General features: G+C 56.3%; 1 protein-coding gene across 1 annotated transcript in view; it reads right to left on the bottom strand.

The window, feature by feature from the left end:
• Nucleotides 1-278: 278 nt before the first annotated feature.
• ITIH5 (inter-alpha-trypsin inhibitor heavy chain 5) overlaps nucleotides 279-15,686 on the bottom strand; it is a 78,306-nt gene continuing 62,898 nt past the window's right edge. The window contains exons 8-14 of the mRNA XM_049626780.1: nucleotides 15,075-15,243; nucleotides 11,411-11,720; nucleotides 8,465-9,024; nucleotides 6,276-6,329; nucleotides 4,384-4,500; nucleotides 2,192-2,569; nucleotides 279-1,221 (exon numbers count right to left, since the gene is read on the bottom strand). Of these exons, the coding sequence (XP_049482737.1) occupies nucleotides 920-1,221; nucleotides 2,192-2,569; nucleotides 4,384-4,500; nucleotides 6,276-6,329; nucleotides 8,465-9,024; nucleotides 11,411-11,720; nucleotides 15,075-15,243 (1,890 nt within the window). The 3' untranslated portion in view covers nucleotides 279-919. The remainder of the gene's footprint in view (nucleotides 1,222-2,191; nucleotides 2,570-4,383; nucleotides 4,501-6,275; nucleotides 6,330-8,464; nucleotides 9,025-11,410; nucleotides 11,721-15,074; nucleotides 15,244-15,686) is intronic.

Consider the following 15,686-nt stretch of genomic DNA (forward strand, 5'->3'; position numbering starts at 1 on the left):
GTGAGGCCCCGTGCCGGCCCCACCTCCCATCCCAGTGCCGCGGGGGCCTGGTGGGTCACCTCCCCCCGGACCGCGAGCAAATGAGGCCGGAGTCACGACACAGGTACAGGAGGGCCAAGTGGAACACCGGCCGAGTCTCCAGCTCCGGGACGGGCCAGGAAAACCCAGCCGCGCGGGGCTGTCCTGTTTATTAGCTTTACGGGAACAGCCAGAAACACATCAGCACAGTCGAGCGGCCTACAAAGCCCGCGACAGAAAGATGGTCTCTGGGGTGCAAGTTTCCGATGGTCAACCAAATTTTTTTTAATGAAAACTCATTTTCAAGGGCAAGATATCACAGCAGAAGAAAATCCCCTCCCAAGGAAAGCCTGAATTGCTTACAATGATCACACCTACGAGCTATTTGCATGACCCGGGCCGGGCCCACGGCAGGTCCCCTGAGGCGGAGGGTGGCCACGCACGCGGAGGCCACAGGAGCCCTGCGAGGGGAGATGCCCAAGCGCGAAGCGCAGGCGAAAAGCAGAGTGCCCGAACGTGGCCCTCTCCACCGAGGAAGCGGCTTTGCGGCAACGTTCCTTCACCGGTTCCCTCACGACAGGCCGTGAGAGGGACAAGCCGGCCGGCCTGATGCGCGCGCACCCGGCCGACGAGGCGGCGTGACCCTTCTCCTCGGTGCCGCCCTCTCTCTCTATCACGGCGGTGGGGGGTGGCGGAGGGGAGGACGCAGAAGGAAAGACCCCTGTCGCCCCAGCGCCCCGACCCTACGCTTCTCTCAGGCCGACCTCGGGCCTACGCGCCAGCAGGGGTGGGTCACGGGTCGCGGTCAACCGTCGGGAGGCCGGGCGCGCGCCGGCCGCAGGAGCCGCGCCGAGGCGTCCCCGCGCGTCCCCGCCATGCACGCTTTCGTTCGGGCCCGGCGTCAGAGCCCCCCGGACGGTCCCAGGCCGAACGCGGTCTCTGAGTCAAACGGGTGCGCGGCCAGGTAGTCCCGGTACTCGCCGTCCAGCAGCCCGGCCGCGTTGCTCCTGGCGAACCAGCAGTCCACCTGCTCCTCCCCGTTGTAGATCCTCCTCTGCTTCCGGACCACCGGGACCTGGTGCCCTCTCACCTTCAGGACCGTCTCCGGCCCGTCGCCCGCCCTCGGGAGCGGAGGCCGGCCCGGGCCCTCGCTGAGCCCGGCGGGCTCCCGCGTGAGCGTGGCGTCCCGGCTCAGGAACTGACCTAGGAGGACACAAGAAAGCGCCGGGTGTGAGTCGAGTGCAGGCCGCCCTGGGCTGAGGAGCGTCAGTCCCGAGGAGCCCACCGGTGGTGGCCGGCCAGCGCTCGGGGGTTACCCGAGGTGGGGGGCGGGGGCGGAGGAGCTCGGAGGCGGGGGGTTTGGTTGACCGCGGTCCGAGGTCGGGCCCTCCCGGAAGACTCGCACCTTCTGGTGTCAGCGACGGGGCGCGTGTTGGGAGGGTACGGACGGGGGAGGGGGGGCCCAGGTGGCATTCAGAGCGGTCCCCCCCTCCGCCCCCCGTTAACACTGGGAGGCTGCCGGACCACTAGTACAGACGGGGAACCAGAGCTGGAAGGACAGGAGGGGGGGAAGGGCGGGGCGTGGCCTCTCCTCCGGCCACAGGCCCCTCCGGACCACGCATTCGGTGGGCAGGTGCCGACGGCAGTGTGTTCGGCCTCCTCCGGAAACACTCGGCAGAGTATCGCAGGTCACGTGAGGGCACGGCCGAGACCAAAGGAATCCCGGCCTGCGCCCCTGGCCGTCAGGCCGCACCCCACCCGCCCAGCTCCAGTGCCAGGAAATCCTGCTTTCTAACCAGGCCCTGGCGGCCGCCGCCCTGCACTTGTGGGCAGAGGGCCCACGTGGGACCGCGCGGAAACCAGAGGACGCGGCCTGCCGCCCGGGGCGGGACGGGGGCCTCACGCCCGTGCTGGGCGCGGACTGCCCTCCGCTTGCAACTTCCCGAGTCAGGAGCCAGAACCCGGGAGGATTATCCCCCCAAGTCTCGGCCCGTTCTCCCAGGAGGCCAGTGACAGGGTTTATGAACCCCTCCCCGTTCCGGAAAGTCGCCAGGAGGCAAGACGTGTGATTTCAGGACTGCGCTTCCAACTCGAGCTAAAGGCAGGGGCAACAGGAGCCTCGCTCTGGGAACCTGACGTCTACGCTCGACCCGGCGTGAGGGCGGCCGCCCACCTAACAGTCCGTGGCAGCTGCTGGACAGGCCTCTGCTGCTGGAGATGTAGAAGCCCAGGTGGTCCCGCTGGTAGGGGGCCGGCTTTTTGTAGAGGTGAATGAGGACGACGAAGGCAATGGTGCCCTGGATGGTGACGGTGACGTTGGCGTTGGCGGACACCGACACCTCCAGCCCGCGGCGCCCCACCACCGCGCTCCGGTTGCACGGGAGGACCAGCCTGTCCCCACCGTCCAGGATGACTCTGCTCGGAGTGATCTCCAGATACGACCGCTCGGGCTTGTTGGCGAGGATGGTGATGGTGCGGAAGTAAGTGCGCTGCTTCTTGTGGCCGCCTGGGGGAGCCGGCGCCCCGATCAGCTCCCCGTTCACCGTCACGCCTCGGAGGCAGAGGGGAGAGGACAAGGGTCAGCGGACCAGCCCACCTTCCAGCCACCTGCACGCGAACATCTGATAGAATCTCCTCCCTCCTCTGGCCTTGACTCTGAACCTCCGGCCCCATGAAGTCTGACTCCCGGGTAGGTAGGGGCCGCTCAGTCCTACCGAGTGAATGAACGAACGCGTGAAGGCAGGAAGGTATGAACCTACCTCCCCCATCTTTCCCGTATCTTGGGGTGGGGGCAGCAAAGAGGGGGCGTGGGTCAAGATACCACAGAAGGAGGTGTGCATGTCTGTTTGCCTTTGTCACTGGGTCTGGTTGTAGTGACGAAAGTCCTGCATGGCCCTGACGCCCATTTCCTATCCGCTAGTTTCCGCCGATCCTGATGTGGCGATCCCGTGATGTCACGGGCAGTGTGGGAGAATGTGAAGATTAACCTCTTTTCTAGTCCAAAAACTCAGGTTCTGCACCCCCTAGGTGGGTATGCCTGGATAAGTCACTTTAAAAAACAGCCTCGATTATCACATCTATAAAATGGGCACGTAACACAGATCAGAACTGTGGTGAGGATCCCAGGAGGTCGCACACGCATAAGATGTCGACTGCCATCAAGCTGAACTCCATTCTTTTTTTCCTTCATCGTCACTAACACCACGGCGGCTTTCCTAGACTCATGTGGGCCCTAAGGTTCTTCGCTGTCCCAGTGGAGAGCTGACAGGAGAAGACTCCACGTGGAGCAGCCAGGCCTGCATGAGATGCTGCCTGGTGAGGGTGTAATTGGCAAGACTCAAAGACTTCTATCTAATGAACTCTTTCTTGTCTTGCTCTGCTTTGGGGATAACCTTCCTCTAAATCTTGGCTAGCGGCTCCTTAGACATTCCAGGAGAAAAGTGCCTTCCCTGGGACAAGGGGGAAGGGGGACAGGAGAAATCCCAGCCAGGTACCTCAGCCTCAAGGCTCCAGGCATCACCTTCTGGCGGTTTCCCATCTCAGACACCACGCTGAACACAGGAACGCCAGGAAGATGGGTGGGTACCTCCTAGGAAGGCGGGTACCTCCGGGGAGGACACAGGCAGGCCCCTATCTCACTGCTGAGCCCAAGTGAGGACAAGCTGACATTTAGCTCGAAGGCTAGGAAACCTCGTGAGAGTACAGGGCGGGGAAGGGGCCCCGGGACCGCACGTTATGTAATCACATCGCACGGTCACCCGGCCATGGGACGCTCTGTAACCTAGCCTTCCAGAAACGCATCCTCTCAGAACTGAGAAATGCCACGTAGCCAGCCCTCGGGCACTGTTACCTGCGTGTGACTCGAGAGCCTTTCACACACTGACCTCCTTCACCCAGCCGCTCTACAGACTGAAGGAGATCAGAGCCCTCGTTAGCTCGGTGTTCAGTGCTCACAGAGCTGTGGGCTTCGCATCCGCGTCGCCGAGGAACCGGGAGAGAGGACCGCGGGACTCCAGCCCTCCTGCCGTTCGAGTCCTCGACTGGAAAGTCACGAACTCCACAGGACCCGTTCATTTACAAAACGACTTCAGATCCATTACTGATGACAGCCTGGTGGGGCTGCCCGAGGAAGTACCACTGTCTCCGTGCTACGAGGAGGACGTGTGCCCAAGGCCACGAAAGGAGTCACGTGAGAGCAGCGCTTCCAACCCACGTCGTCGTGACACTGAGCCCCGCACCCAGCCCACTGCCGTCAGTGTGTGGTATGTCCCCTTACACACACACACACACCCTTCGCAAGGACAGAGGGGGCTGTGATACCTACCTTAACCTTGCCCAGAGGTCACAAGGGAGGGAAGAACTTACCAGAATCCGCGTGATCAGAGACGAGCCTCAGGATGTCCCCCGGCTGCCCGTCGATGTTGAAGCAGACGGTGAGATTGCTCAGGGGGAAATCCACGACAAAATGGGGGTCTCCATCCACTGCCAGGCCGGCAAGAAACAGGACAGAGAAAGAAATTTACCGGGTGCTTTCCGCGTGTGAACAGTCCCCTCTGTTTTCTCCGAAGTCAGTTAGTTAGCCTGTCCCTCATCCTCCGTGTCTGTGTGAGGAAGGGGCCAGGCGGCTGAGGCACCAGGGTTACCACGCATGGAGTCTGTGAACCCAGGTCCCCGAAATCCAGACACGAGGCTTTCGCCACACCGCAAAGATCATTTCCTTTCTCTTTGACCGCCTGCCCCGGGAAGAGACGTGGTGACAGCCCTCCCACTCCTGTGACCACAACGCCACGGCACTGGAGACAGCGACGTACACGGTCCCCGAAGGACAGCGGCAACGGCCAAGCCCGGCACACGGCGGTGACCAGGAAGGGTGCAGGGTCACTGGGGGTGACAGCGGAAACCCCCACTCTGGGGCACGCCGACTTAAACGCTCTCAAATTTTTGCCCACAGATGAGACCACAGAGCGTGGCCGGCCGGCCCCTGTTCCTTCCCACTGTCCTCACGGTCACCTCTGCTGAACACGAACAGCCTCGCCTCGTATTGTCCAGACGAAATAGTTCCCGACAGTCCACAGCAATTCTCCTCCCTCATGAGACGGGACAGTTAGTTTCCTTCTAACTTTCATGCCGAACACAACGTGTCTGTGAACTCCTCTCCGTTTTACGTGCACGTACCCGCATATGGTCAGTCTTCTCAAGTCACAAGCAAATTCATGTCCTTGGTATAACTGCTGAAAACCCCTTTGTGTCCCCAGGATGACTCACAAAGGCCCATGGAAGAATCTGGCTGATCTCACCGTGCAGTGACCAAAGCATCCTATGACTATATAAACAGATACAAGGTACTGGTCTTTTACAGATGGGGGGACCCGGGACGCCCACAGCAGGTTAACAGTGCTGTGCATACTTGTGGCACTCCCTAGGTCTGAACACAACGATGTGACAGTTCTTAGAGGGTTTCTTGTGCTCAGGCCACATCACTTCTACTCAAATCATCTGGATCGTTCTACAGGGAAAGACGCTCCTTATTCCAAAAAGGAGAGGAGACGTCTGAACGTCATCACTCCACACGGCATCCAAGAGGGAAGTTCCCTCGCACTCCACAGAGCACATGTACGTTTGGAAGCGTGCGCTCTTATCTGTCGGAGATGGCACGCACCCCCTCCGCACGGCTAACCTCGGGGACGCTCTCAGCTTTGTGAACCTGCGCGTCCAGCACGATGGCAGCGAGGCGATGACAAAGACTCACCGAGGAAGACGTGTGCCCTTTAAGAATACAGCCCTGTCTTTGTGTTGTCATCCCATCTGGATTTTTATTATAATCCCAGAGAGCCGGCCAAAGGGCATTTCATGGTATTTTTATTTGTCTTTCCCTTCTAAAGCCAAAGATTAAAATAATAATTAGTAGTAACAAACCCTGTTCGGAACACCAGGAGCTGGAGCCTGAAGACCTTGGAGGTCTGAAACGAGTACCTTTTAACTCAGTAATGATGAACACGCGCCCCACTGTCCGTCCCTCCTGCCCTCAGAGCCGCCGGGCTCCCGGGGCCGTGCTGGCCACGGTGTTCCCGCAATGGTTTAAGGACCACCCTGTTCCTGGAGCTGCCTCACGCTGCTGCCTTTTGCTAACCATCTGCGGGTTGAATAAAGGCCGTGTTCTAGGTGCCGGTACCGTAACTGGCTTTGGGGACGCCCGGTGCCCTGCATGGTACACCCCTCAGCCCCCCAGGGACACACGGCCACGTTCTGTTCTTTACCTGATGTTTTGGAGACTTTAATTCTTGGGTTGTATGGTTTCTTGAGAGCAGGTCCTAGAAATCAGAAGAAAGAGAACCACCTGTGATATTAAGGAGGACACGGATGAGGGGAGAGAAAGACAAGAGGTTTGGGGTGAGTGAAATACAGCTTTCAAAGGTGTTCGTGGCGATTTAAAGACATCATCTTTTTTTAAAGAGGGAGCTTGGCCTCACGACACGAGTGAGGGCGTAACATGTGGAGGCTTATTTTAATTTTTTTTTCACACTTACTTAGTTTTGAGAGACAAAGAGAGAACATGAGCAGGGGAGTGGCAGAGAGAGAGGGAGACACAGAATCGGAAGCAGGCTCCAGACTCCGAGCTGTCAGCACAGAGCCCGACGCGGGGCTCGGACTCCTGAACCGTGAGATCATGACCTGAGCCGAAGTCGGACGCTTAAACCGACTGAGCCACCCAGATGCCCCTAGGCTTATTTTATTCTTTTGTAAATAGATAATGTTCTATTAAGTTCTACCTAATTCTAATATTAGCTATTCTTCCTAAGACTTCTGCCCATGTAATAGGGGAAAACATTCTATTGTATGTGAGATGCATTTATGGGGTGGAGGGGAGCAGAGTTGTCTAAGGGTACGGAGTCTCAGATCTGCAAGATGAAAAAAAGTTCTGGAGCTACATGAATCTACTTAACATGACTGAACTGTACACTTAAAAATGGTTAAGAGGGTAAATTTCATGTTATTTTTTTACCACAATTTTAAAAAGCATTTAAATACAAAAGCGTAAAAAAAAAAAGACAGTTAAGATCCACATATAACTATAATCTGAACTTTTCCATAAATTTCCAGGTCTACAGACCTCACAGCAGAGGGTGTCTAACATTTGTAGAACGCTTACTATGGACGAAACACTTGTACGTCTTTCCTTGGAAGCCCTTCAGGGAAATCATTAGTGTCTATGTTTTATAGGCCAGGGAACAGAAGCCCAGAGAGGGTCAGAAACCTGCCCGGAGCCACACAGCCAGGTAGGAAGGTCGCTGAGCTGAAACGGCGGTGTCTGGGTCCTGCCCTCACGCTCGCTCTCAACCAGGCCCGGGTGCTTCTCAGAGTTGAGCGCACGAGGGACAGGTGAGGCAGCACTTGTAGGCCCTGGGTTCCTGTCCCCTCCCTCTCTGGGAGATGTGAACTTGGCAGGAATGTAATAATCATGTCGCACATAAACACCATGCTGTTTGCCGCCGAGTGGGATCACTGAGGACGTTCGCGCTCTGTGTGGGCTGAACTACTTTTCCTTTCCTTTTCTTGTGCTTGTCGCTACAAATTTCCCCCAACAAAACGGCATGAGACTAAACTCTGCGCTTTCTGTTTGGGCTGTGAGAGACCAGTCGAGGATGAATTGTCTCGAGAACTGACAACACAGCTCCTCACGTATGCTCTCAGGACAGCAGAAATCACGCATCTGAGAGGAGAGTTCTCTTGCCTTCCACAAAGCCCAGTGCGTGTTCAAAGGAGTTACGTTCTTCCGCTCGGGGCCCGTGTGCTTCCCGTCCGCACGGCTAACCTCTGGGCGCCCACGGCTTGTGAACGTGCACGCCAACACGTAAAATGGCATGGTCCCGAAGTACCTAAAAATGTAGCAGGGCAGGGGCGCCGGGGTGGGTGGAGTGACCGAGCTGGGGTCACGATCCCAGGGTCGGGGCATCGAGTCCCGCGTCAGGCTCTGCGCTGTGCACGGAGTCTGCTTAAGATTTTTTCTCTCTCCCTCTCTCTGCAACACCTCCCCACTGGCTCTCTGAAAGTAAACTTTTAAAAAACGTAGAGGGGCACTCAAACCGAGTACCATATCCGTTTATCTGTGTGTTCACCACGCTGCCCCGTGCTGCCTCATCCGTGGCGGGCCCCCGGTGCGCGAGTTACCAACAGACCGACTTCACCTGGCGGCATTTCTGGGACAAACGCCACCTCTGCTCTGCAGAGACGCACAGGGTGCATCGATACAAACACGAGGGTTTACCACAGCCTGTGCAGACTGGCGGGCAGGCGGGCGTCCGATTCATACAGACTGTGACACGGGAGGGCGAGGCGGACGGCCCAGGTGTGTACGGAGTGTGACACAGGAGGCCCGGGCGGCCGGCCCACGGAGGGCTGAGCGCGCACGTCGGCTCCCCACGGCCGCCCCCTCCAGGCGGGTTACCTGGCTGCGGGCTGACGCCTCGCAGACTCTGCATCACGGGTTCGGGGCCTGTGGCCGCGGACATGCTCTGTGCGTCCTCCGGCTTGTCCGTCTGCAGCCCCGACCTCTTCAAGTGCATGGACGTGACCGGGGTGAGGAAGCGGGAGGCCACGGCCAGGGCCTGTGCCTTCTGCCTCAGCCGCTCCTTGTCCCGCTCGTCGCTGCTGTGCAGCCAGGCGCTCAGCAGCTCCTTCGTGCTCAGGTAGCTCCAGAGCCGCTGCACGTGGTTGGGGTCCCCGGCGCCACCGCCCTCGGGCCTGGCGCTTCCCGCCACGTCGTTCCCCGCCTCCGGGGGCTCCACGGGCACGTCCGCCTTCAGGACGACAAACTTCTTGCTGTTGCTGGCCGTGACTTCCACGTGCAACCGCTCCACCGTCCTGTGGGCCAGCTTCCCGGCGATGACGATCTCCGAGCCGTTGAAGTAGTTGGGGAACAGGGTCCTGGTGACGCGCTCCACCGCGGCGGGGGGGTAATCGATGTGGATGTCGGACAGCAGAGGGGTCCGGATCTCGTCATAGAACCTGCAGCGGAAGGACAGAGAGAGTCAGGGCCGCCGTGGCAGCACAGGCCCTGCTTGCCAATGGCGGGGGGAGGGATCTGCTTCTCGGGGCCCTCAGTGCAGCCCTCCCCACAGAGCACTTCCGGCAGGAGGCCAGGCAGAAGCTGCTTGAACACCCCTGGTGACGGAGAACTCACTCTCGAACTGGCTTCCCACCCACTCTCAACTGCCGTGACGAGGCAGAGGAGACCTGGGAGTAGACTGCCACCTTCCTTCCCGCAGCTTCCACCCGCCGATGCCCGTCCCGCCTTCCTTCCCGCAGCTTCCACCCGCCGATGCCCGTCCCGCCTTCCTTCCAGTAGCTTCCACCCGCCGATGCCCGTCCCGCCTTCCTTCCCGCAGCTTCCACCCGCGATGCCCATACCACTGCTACAGCAACACCGTGCGTACGATCTGATCTAACTCCCCTTCCGCACTCAGATGCTTGACAAATGGCCGTGAAGTGTGTGACTGCCGTGTGCTCCTGTTCCTGTGCACCTCACCCCTCCCCCGGTTTCAGGACTATCGTCAATGGGATAGGATTTCAAGAATCCCCAGCTGAGGGACCTTGGGGTAACTTCCCTCTGTACACACCCACACTTCTCAAAGGGCCTCTTAAAACCCGGTTCCTTAGAACCCGGCACATATTCCGGATGCACTCTAACCGGCCCGCTCTCCTGGAGAAATCACCTTGACGCTGACACGAGGCTGGCGTGTAACGGATGCCGCATTCGCTTGCCTTAGCTTTTCTCTCGGTTGTTACGCGGCTGTTTTTTGCTGAGTAAAGGGACAGTCGAAAACCTCCTCCCACAGATCTAGACAGCAGAGGCGGTGGAGGCCATCTTAGCCACTTCCCGGCTGTGTGTCTTGGGACATGTGACTTACCCTCTCTGAACCGCAGTTTCTTCCTCTCCACGGTTGCAACGTTGAAGTAACTGCTTTGGTAGACTACTGCCCCCTCAAGCCCATTCTCCTTTTTTCATAACTGAGTTCTAACCATCCAGCTCTAAAGTACATCTCTCAGCCTCTGCTGTGGCCAAACACGGCCATGTTCTCACCAACGGAACAGGAGGAGGAGCGATCTATACAACTTTTGCAATGCTTGCTTAAAATACAATGGCTTTCTCTCGCTTTCTTTTCTCTCTCCCTCTTTGGGGCTGGAATACAGAAGTGACAGTGACCTCATCTCAGGGTTGCAGCTAAAGACGAACCGAAGGGAAGGACCTGGGGTCTCCGAATGACTTCATGGAGCAGAGTCCAGTGTCCCAGATATCATAGGAGAGAGCCACCTGCGTGGCTGCTTAGCTTAGACCCTAATACACCTACTCCTTGGCTTTCTGGGAGGATCGCAGGACGTAACGGATGCAGGAAAGCCTGGCACACCGTAAGTCCTCGAGAAATGCTGGGCACTGATACTGTCTTGGTGACAGGGCAGTGCAGCTGATTTGTTGCCACGTGATTGCTTTTGCTTATGAACACGCTATTAAATCTTAGCCCTGGTATACAATGCCCTAGATTCCCCCTCTCTGAATGTAGTTGTGAATAATTTTGAAAATATGGGAAGCAAATCTGTGTTTGTATTTAAATCTTTTGATGGAAACGCCGGTGGGGTGGGGGGGGAATGGTGACTAGCCCCTTACCAAGAACCCACCTTCACTGCCCACCTTACAGACCTCCAGTTAGACTGATCACTGGTGAACGTTCCTTGAATGTGGCTATCGAACAGCTGTAAATCTACCGAAACCTCACTTTCCTTTGAGCTCCCAGCTATACGTGAAGGCGATCCAAGGATACGATGTGGAACTGAGAGTCAGTACTCTCTCAAATCAACAGCAAAGTCGTACCCCGGGTGTGGCCATGTGGCATCTGAGGGAAGGCTCCGGGCGTAATTAGAAGACCTAAGATCTAGTTTTTCCTCCACCTCAAGAAAATAAGCGCATCAGTGGCCAGTCTTCACCAGCTCACAAAAAAGGAGACAGCAAGACCTCTCCTGCTTATGCCACCTGTGAACTCACAGCAAATATGCAAGCGTGCTAGTCCCCTGGCGAGGACCCGAGAAAAGGCAAGAACGGAGTCGCAACCACGAGAGCGGACTGAACACCTAACGTGCAACAGCCATCCCGCCAACAGTCCGCACGGTTTTCTCACTAAACTCTGTCAGCCGGCCGTACCCCTCATGTCACAGACGAGGAAACGGGGCGCAGACTGGCTCGAATCGTGCCTAGAGTCACAAAGCAGTGCCAGGACCCGAACCCGCATCGACCTGGTTTAAAAACCCCTTCCGACGTCACCCAGTGTGATGGGTTCCGGCCACACGGCCCCGCACCCCCTTCTGAGAGCCTGAGTCTCACTCTCCGGCGCGGACGGACCCGACGAGCTGTGAGCCCGCGTCGTCCTCCTCGAGAACGTGCCGGGTGAGGCCGCAGTTCTCCAGCGACAGTTTCTCCAGCAGCTTGAAGTCCACGTCGTTCCCGATGCCGATGGTAAAAATGCAGATCTGGCCCCGGGCGGCCTCCCTGGTGTTGTTGAGGATCCTGAGGGTGTGGGTCTCCCCGACGGTGGGTTTCCCGTCGGTCAGGAAGATGACGAGGGACACGCTGCGGTCTCCGACGTCATCCTGAGCCACGTAGTCAGTGAGCAGCCTGATGGCCCTCTGCAGCGCCCCGTTGATGTCCGTGCCTGGGGAACAGCAAAACAGGCCGGCTCAAGCCCTCATGCTGCACACGTGCACGGTCAGGCACGGACACCCCGCCACGTTCAGGCGTTAGCAGGAGTACGTGCGTGGGAGGGGGTCACCCGCACAGGCGGGTGATGTCAGCTTACACAGCCTGTCTGGACACTCGCCAGCGTTTGCCGAATGGATGGAAGCGGCACGGGCCTATCCCCCCGTACAGAACTCCCGAACGGATGCTGGAGAAGGCGCCTTGGCTCGAGCCCCTCACTACCTTAGCATCAATGGCTCCCACTCCTTTCCTGGGAAGAGCTCTGTAAAGGGCAACCCCAAAGGGGTCGGGTACAGGAGTTTGGAGGGAGGGCGAGTCCCAGAGGGAAAGAAAGGGCAGCTGGGGAAGGCCTCTGCTGCCTCTCCTTTCTCTGCTTCCCGCCCCTTCGGGTTACCTCTGCCTATCAGAACCCCCACGAGGCAGAGGCTTTAAAGTTTATGCCTCCTGTCCCCACCTCTGCCCCTGCCATTTCCCCTTCACACAGCTTGTCGCCAGCAGCTCCGTCAAAAGCCAGGGACAGTGTCTGCGGCAGGTGCCGGAAAGGTATGCGCTTGGTGGATGGAGAGACGGGTGGTTGGTTGGTGGAGGTGGGCATGGCCCCGAGATGAGCTTTCTGGATTAGCTAAGAATTTCATTCGGTGGCTATTCTACAACCACCCAGGAAGACTGAGTGCGAACACGTATTTCTGCCCCCGACTCCAGTGGGGTTGTTTTTCTTTTTTCTTTTTTAAATGTTTATTTATTTTTGAGAGATGGAGACAGAACACAAGCAGGGAAGGGGCCGAGAGGGGGAGACGTAGAATCTAAAGCAGGCTCCAGGAGGGGGCTCGACGGGGGGCTTGAACTCATGAACCATGAGATCACGACCTGAGCCAAAGTCAGATGCTTAACCAACTGAGCCACCGAGGTGCCCCTCAGTGGGTTTTTTTTTCTTAATGACTTCGCTGAGATGAAATTTATGTACCAAAAACCTTACCCGCTTTCGGTACACCATGAATTACTTTCACTAAATGTACAAAGCGGTGTACCCATCATCACCGCAATCAATCACCCTCACCGGAGGGATTTTTAACTACCTGCAAAATGTACCATGTTTCAGTGAACCAGATAATTTCCCCCCATTGCTTCACATTCTCCAGAATTTCTGGCTAAAACAAAAACAAAAACAAAACAAGCAAACAAACAAAAACAATACCCGTCTATGTCCGTGCAAACACACTGATAATTCTAAGATGCACACAGAGTCTGGAGATAAGGGGAAGTTACAGCTGAAATAGTATTTAGCATTTCTTTGGACTCATTAACATGCCTTTCTGGAAGCCCAGCCTACTTTCACCTGGCCTCTGGATATATGGCCCTGGAAGAGAAGGCAGGTGTTTATTTTCTCTTTAATCTAGAACCTGGCAATGGTGCCCAACCTTTTATTCCACCTTAAGGCCAAGGAGCCCAGGCAAAGGGATGCACTTAGCTTTTTTAATACCAGCACCAAGCACAGCAGGGCCTGAACCAAACCCATGCTAAGAATGGTGGGGGGGGGGGGGGCATCTCCTGCACTCTTAAGAACAGGGAGGCTCCCTCCACCGGTAGGGGGGGCCCCACAGAGCTGCCCCAGACCTCCCCCCCTGACAGCCCACCCAGGTCATCAGAGGACACACGTGCACCAGCAAGAGGGACTGACTACTTGGGTGAAATCGGCCACATCTGACACGAAAGAGACCCTCCCGTGTGCCAGCCACTGTTCTCAGCACTTCAAATATTTTAACTGATCTCATCCTGATCACAATCCCATTACTGTCCCCATTTTAGAGGAGGAAACTCAGGTACAGACACATTAAATGGCTCGGACACGGTGGGGCTGGCTTCAGAACCTATGTTCCTGATCCTGACGTCCCCACTTCTTTGAGAGGAACAGATAAATCTTCTGTTCACCTATAGAGGTTGGGGTGATGGCCACATGGAGAAAAAATACAGGAGACCAATAAAGTTTCTGAGGTGTGGACTCCAGAAGGACATAATACGCATCAGCTGTCTCCTAAAGTTTTATCCCCACACCCTCTGCCAACACACACATGCACACACACATACACACACACACACATCCCATTCTGATAGTGAGTAGTGCCACTGAAATACATTCAATTGAGCAAATACTTGTTGAGCACGAGCTGTATGTCAGGAGCTACGCTGGGAACCAGGGGCCATGCAAAGATGAAGAGTTTCTTCCCTCAAGGATTTGACTTGAGTCTCGTCAACTTCCTGCCGTGTTATTAAATCCGATCTTTTCTCTCTCCCATCAACCCGTCAAGCAGTCCCCATATCACACGGCTGTGGAGGCAGTAGGAAGTCCCACTGCAAAGTCAAAGTCCCATCCAAGCAAGATCAAGTTCCAAACAAAGTTTGTTTGGGGAATCAGAGCTCTGCCTTGGATAGAAAATATCCAAAAGATGAAGATAGAAGATCCGAAAGATGAAGATAGAAAATAATATACATACGAAAGATGAAAAACGTCAGAAGAAAACGGAACTAAGTAGGTTCCCCAATAACCAAAACAGAATTAACCAGGACAATCACCCCAGAAGAAGGTGTCTCTGCAAAGGCCCTTTTCAGAAAGCGGGGGAGGGAGTCGGGATGAGTTTTCATAAACACCCCAACACTGCGCGCCGGTCATGTGCCCCCTGTGCTAGGGACAGACACGCCAGCGAGAGTGAGCCCCAGTCCTGAGCCGAAGGAATGGGCATCGAGCACAGCTGGGTAACGTACTGTCCCGATCCTCCTATCTCCTTAAATCCTGTATGACCGTCTCCGTCCTCCGCACTCTTGCCTGCGCACTGTGCCCGAGCCCAGTGTGCAAGACTCAGAGCTCATCACACTCCGCGTGCACAGCATCTCCCAGGCCGCCTGGGCCCTGTGCTCTTCTCGCTGGCACAGACTGGCCAACGGGGCTGTCCCGCTGACGCTGCTAACGTTCAGGCACACAAAACACGGAACCATTTCTTTGACTCGGATTCCCCACCCGAGAGCAATGCACAAAAATGGCTTCGTTGTTCGGCTCCAGGAGATAAACCAGGAAAGGCTCCAAAACCTATCGAGTATTTCCCCCCTAACCTACTTGACCATCTTACTCCGGGCCTGGAAGATGAGAACTTACAGACTTGGTGTTCAGAGAAACGTAAGCTTCTGGGAAAGCGCTCACCTTTATCTCCTTTCCTGTGATCGGCTTTGGCTTTCAAATCCTTGTCTCTTGGCAGAAAATTAGCTACTCACTTATTATCACGTCGAAGCCAGCGTGGAAACAAGGACTCGCATTTACCTCCACTGGGCGACATGTGGTGGATATACACTTTGCCATCGCGGACGTTGTCGGGGGTAACTGACACCAGATGGTCTTTCCACACTTTGATGCGGTTGGAAAAGCCGATGATATTGAAATGATCCTGGGGTCGGAGGTCGTGGAGAATCGTGAACAGGGCATCCTTGGTCTGAACAAACACAGAAGCAAAACCAGTCACATCTGATCGCCCGGGTCCTCGCGTCTCCTGGCTCGGAAACCGCACGCCAGGAACAATCCCGGGGTTAAAATTAAGTGCCTAAGATGTGGAGGGACTTGGATAAATGTCAAGCAGCTTGGTCACCTAACTGGGAAAAACTGGCATCAACGTGTCACAATGTTCTACGAGACACAGATGTGTGTTTAACATGTGAAATGTCACACACTGCTGCGAGTCACGGTATGTCAGGCCTCCGTATTTTCACAGCGGCCGTTCTCTTGACCCGGAAGGTTCTTTTCCTCTGTCTTACGCCCATTTGTTACCTGACAGGCTCCTAGTCATTCTTCAAAACCCAGCTAATGTGCTCTATCCTCCATCTGAAACACTTCCTCCTTCTTCCAAAGAGAACCGATCCTCTCTCTTCTAGGCTAGCG

The sequence above is a fragment of the Panthera uncia genome, chromosome B4 (genome assembly GCF_023721935.1).
Source record: "Panthera uncia isolate 11264 chromosome B4, Puncia_PCG_1.0, whole genome shotgun sequence".
NCBI classification, from domain to species: domain Eukaryota; kingdom Metazoa; phylum Chordata; class Mammalia; order Carnivora; family Felidae; genus Panthera; species Panthera uncia.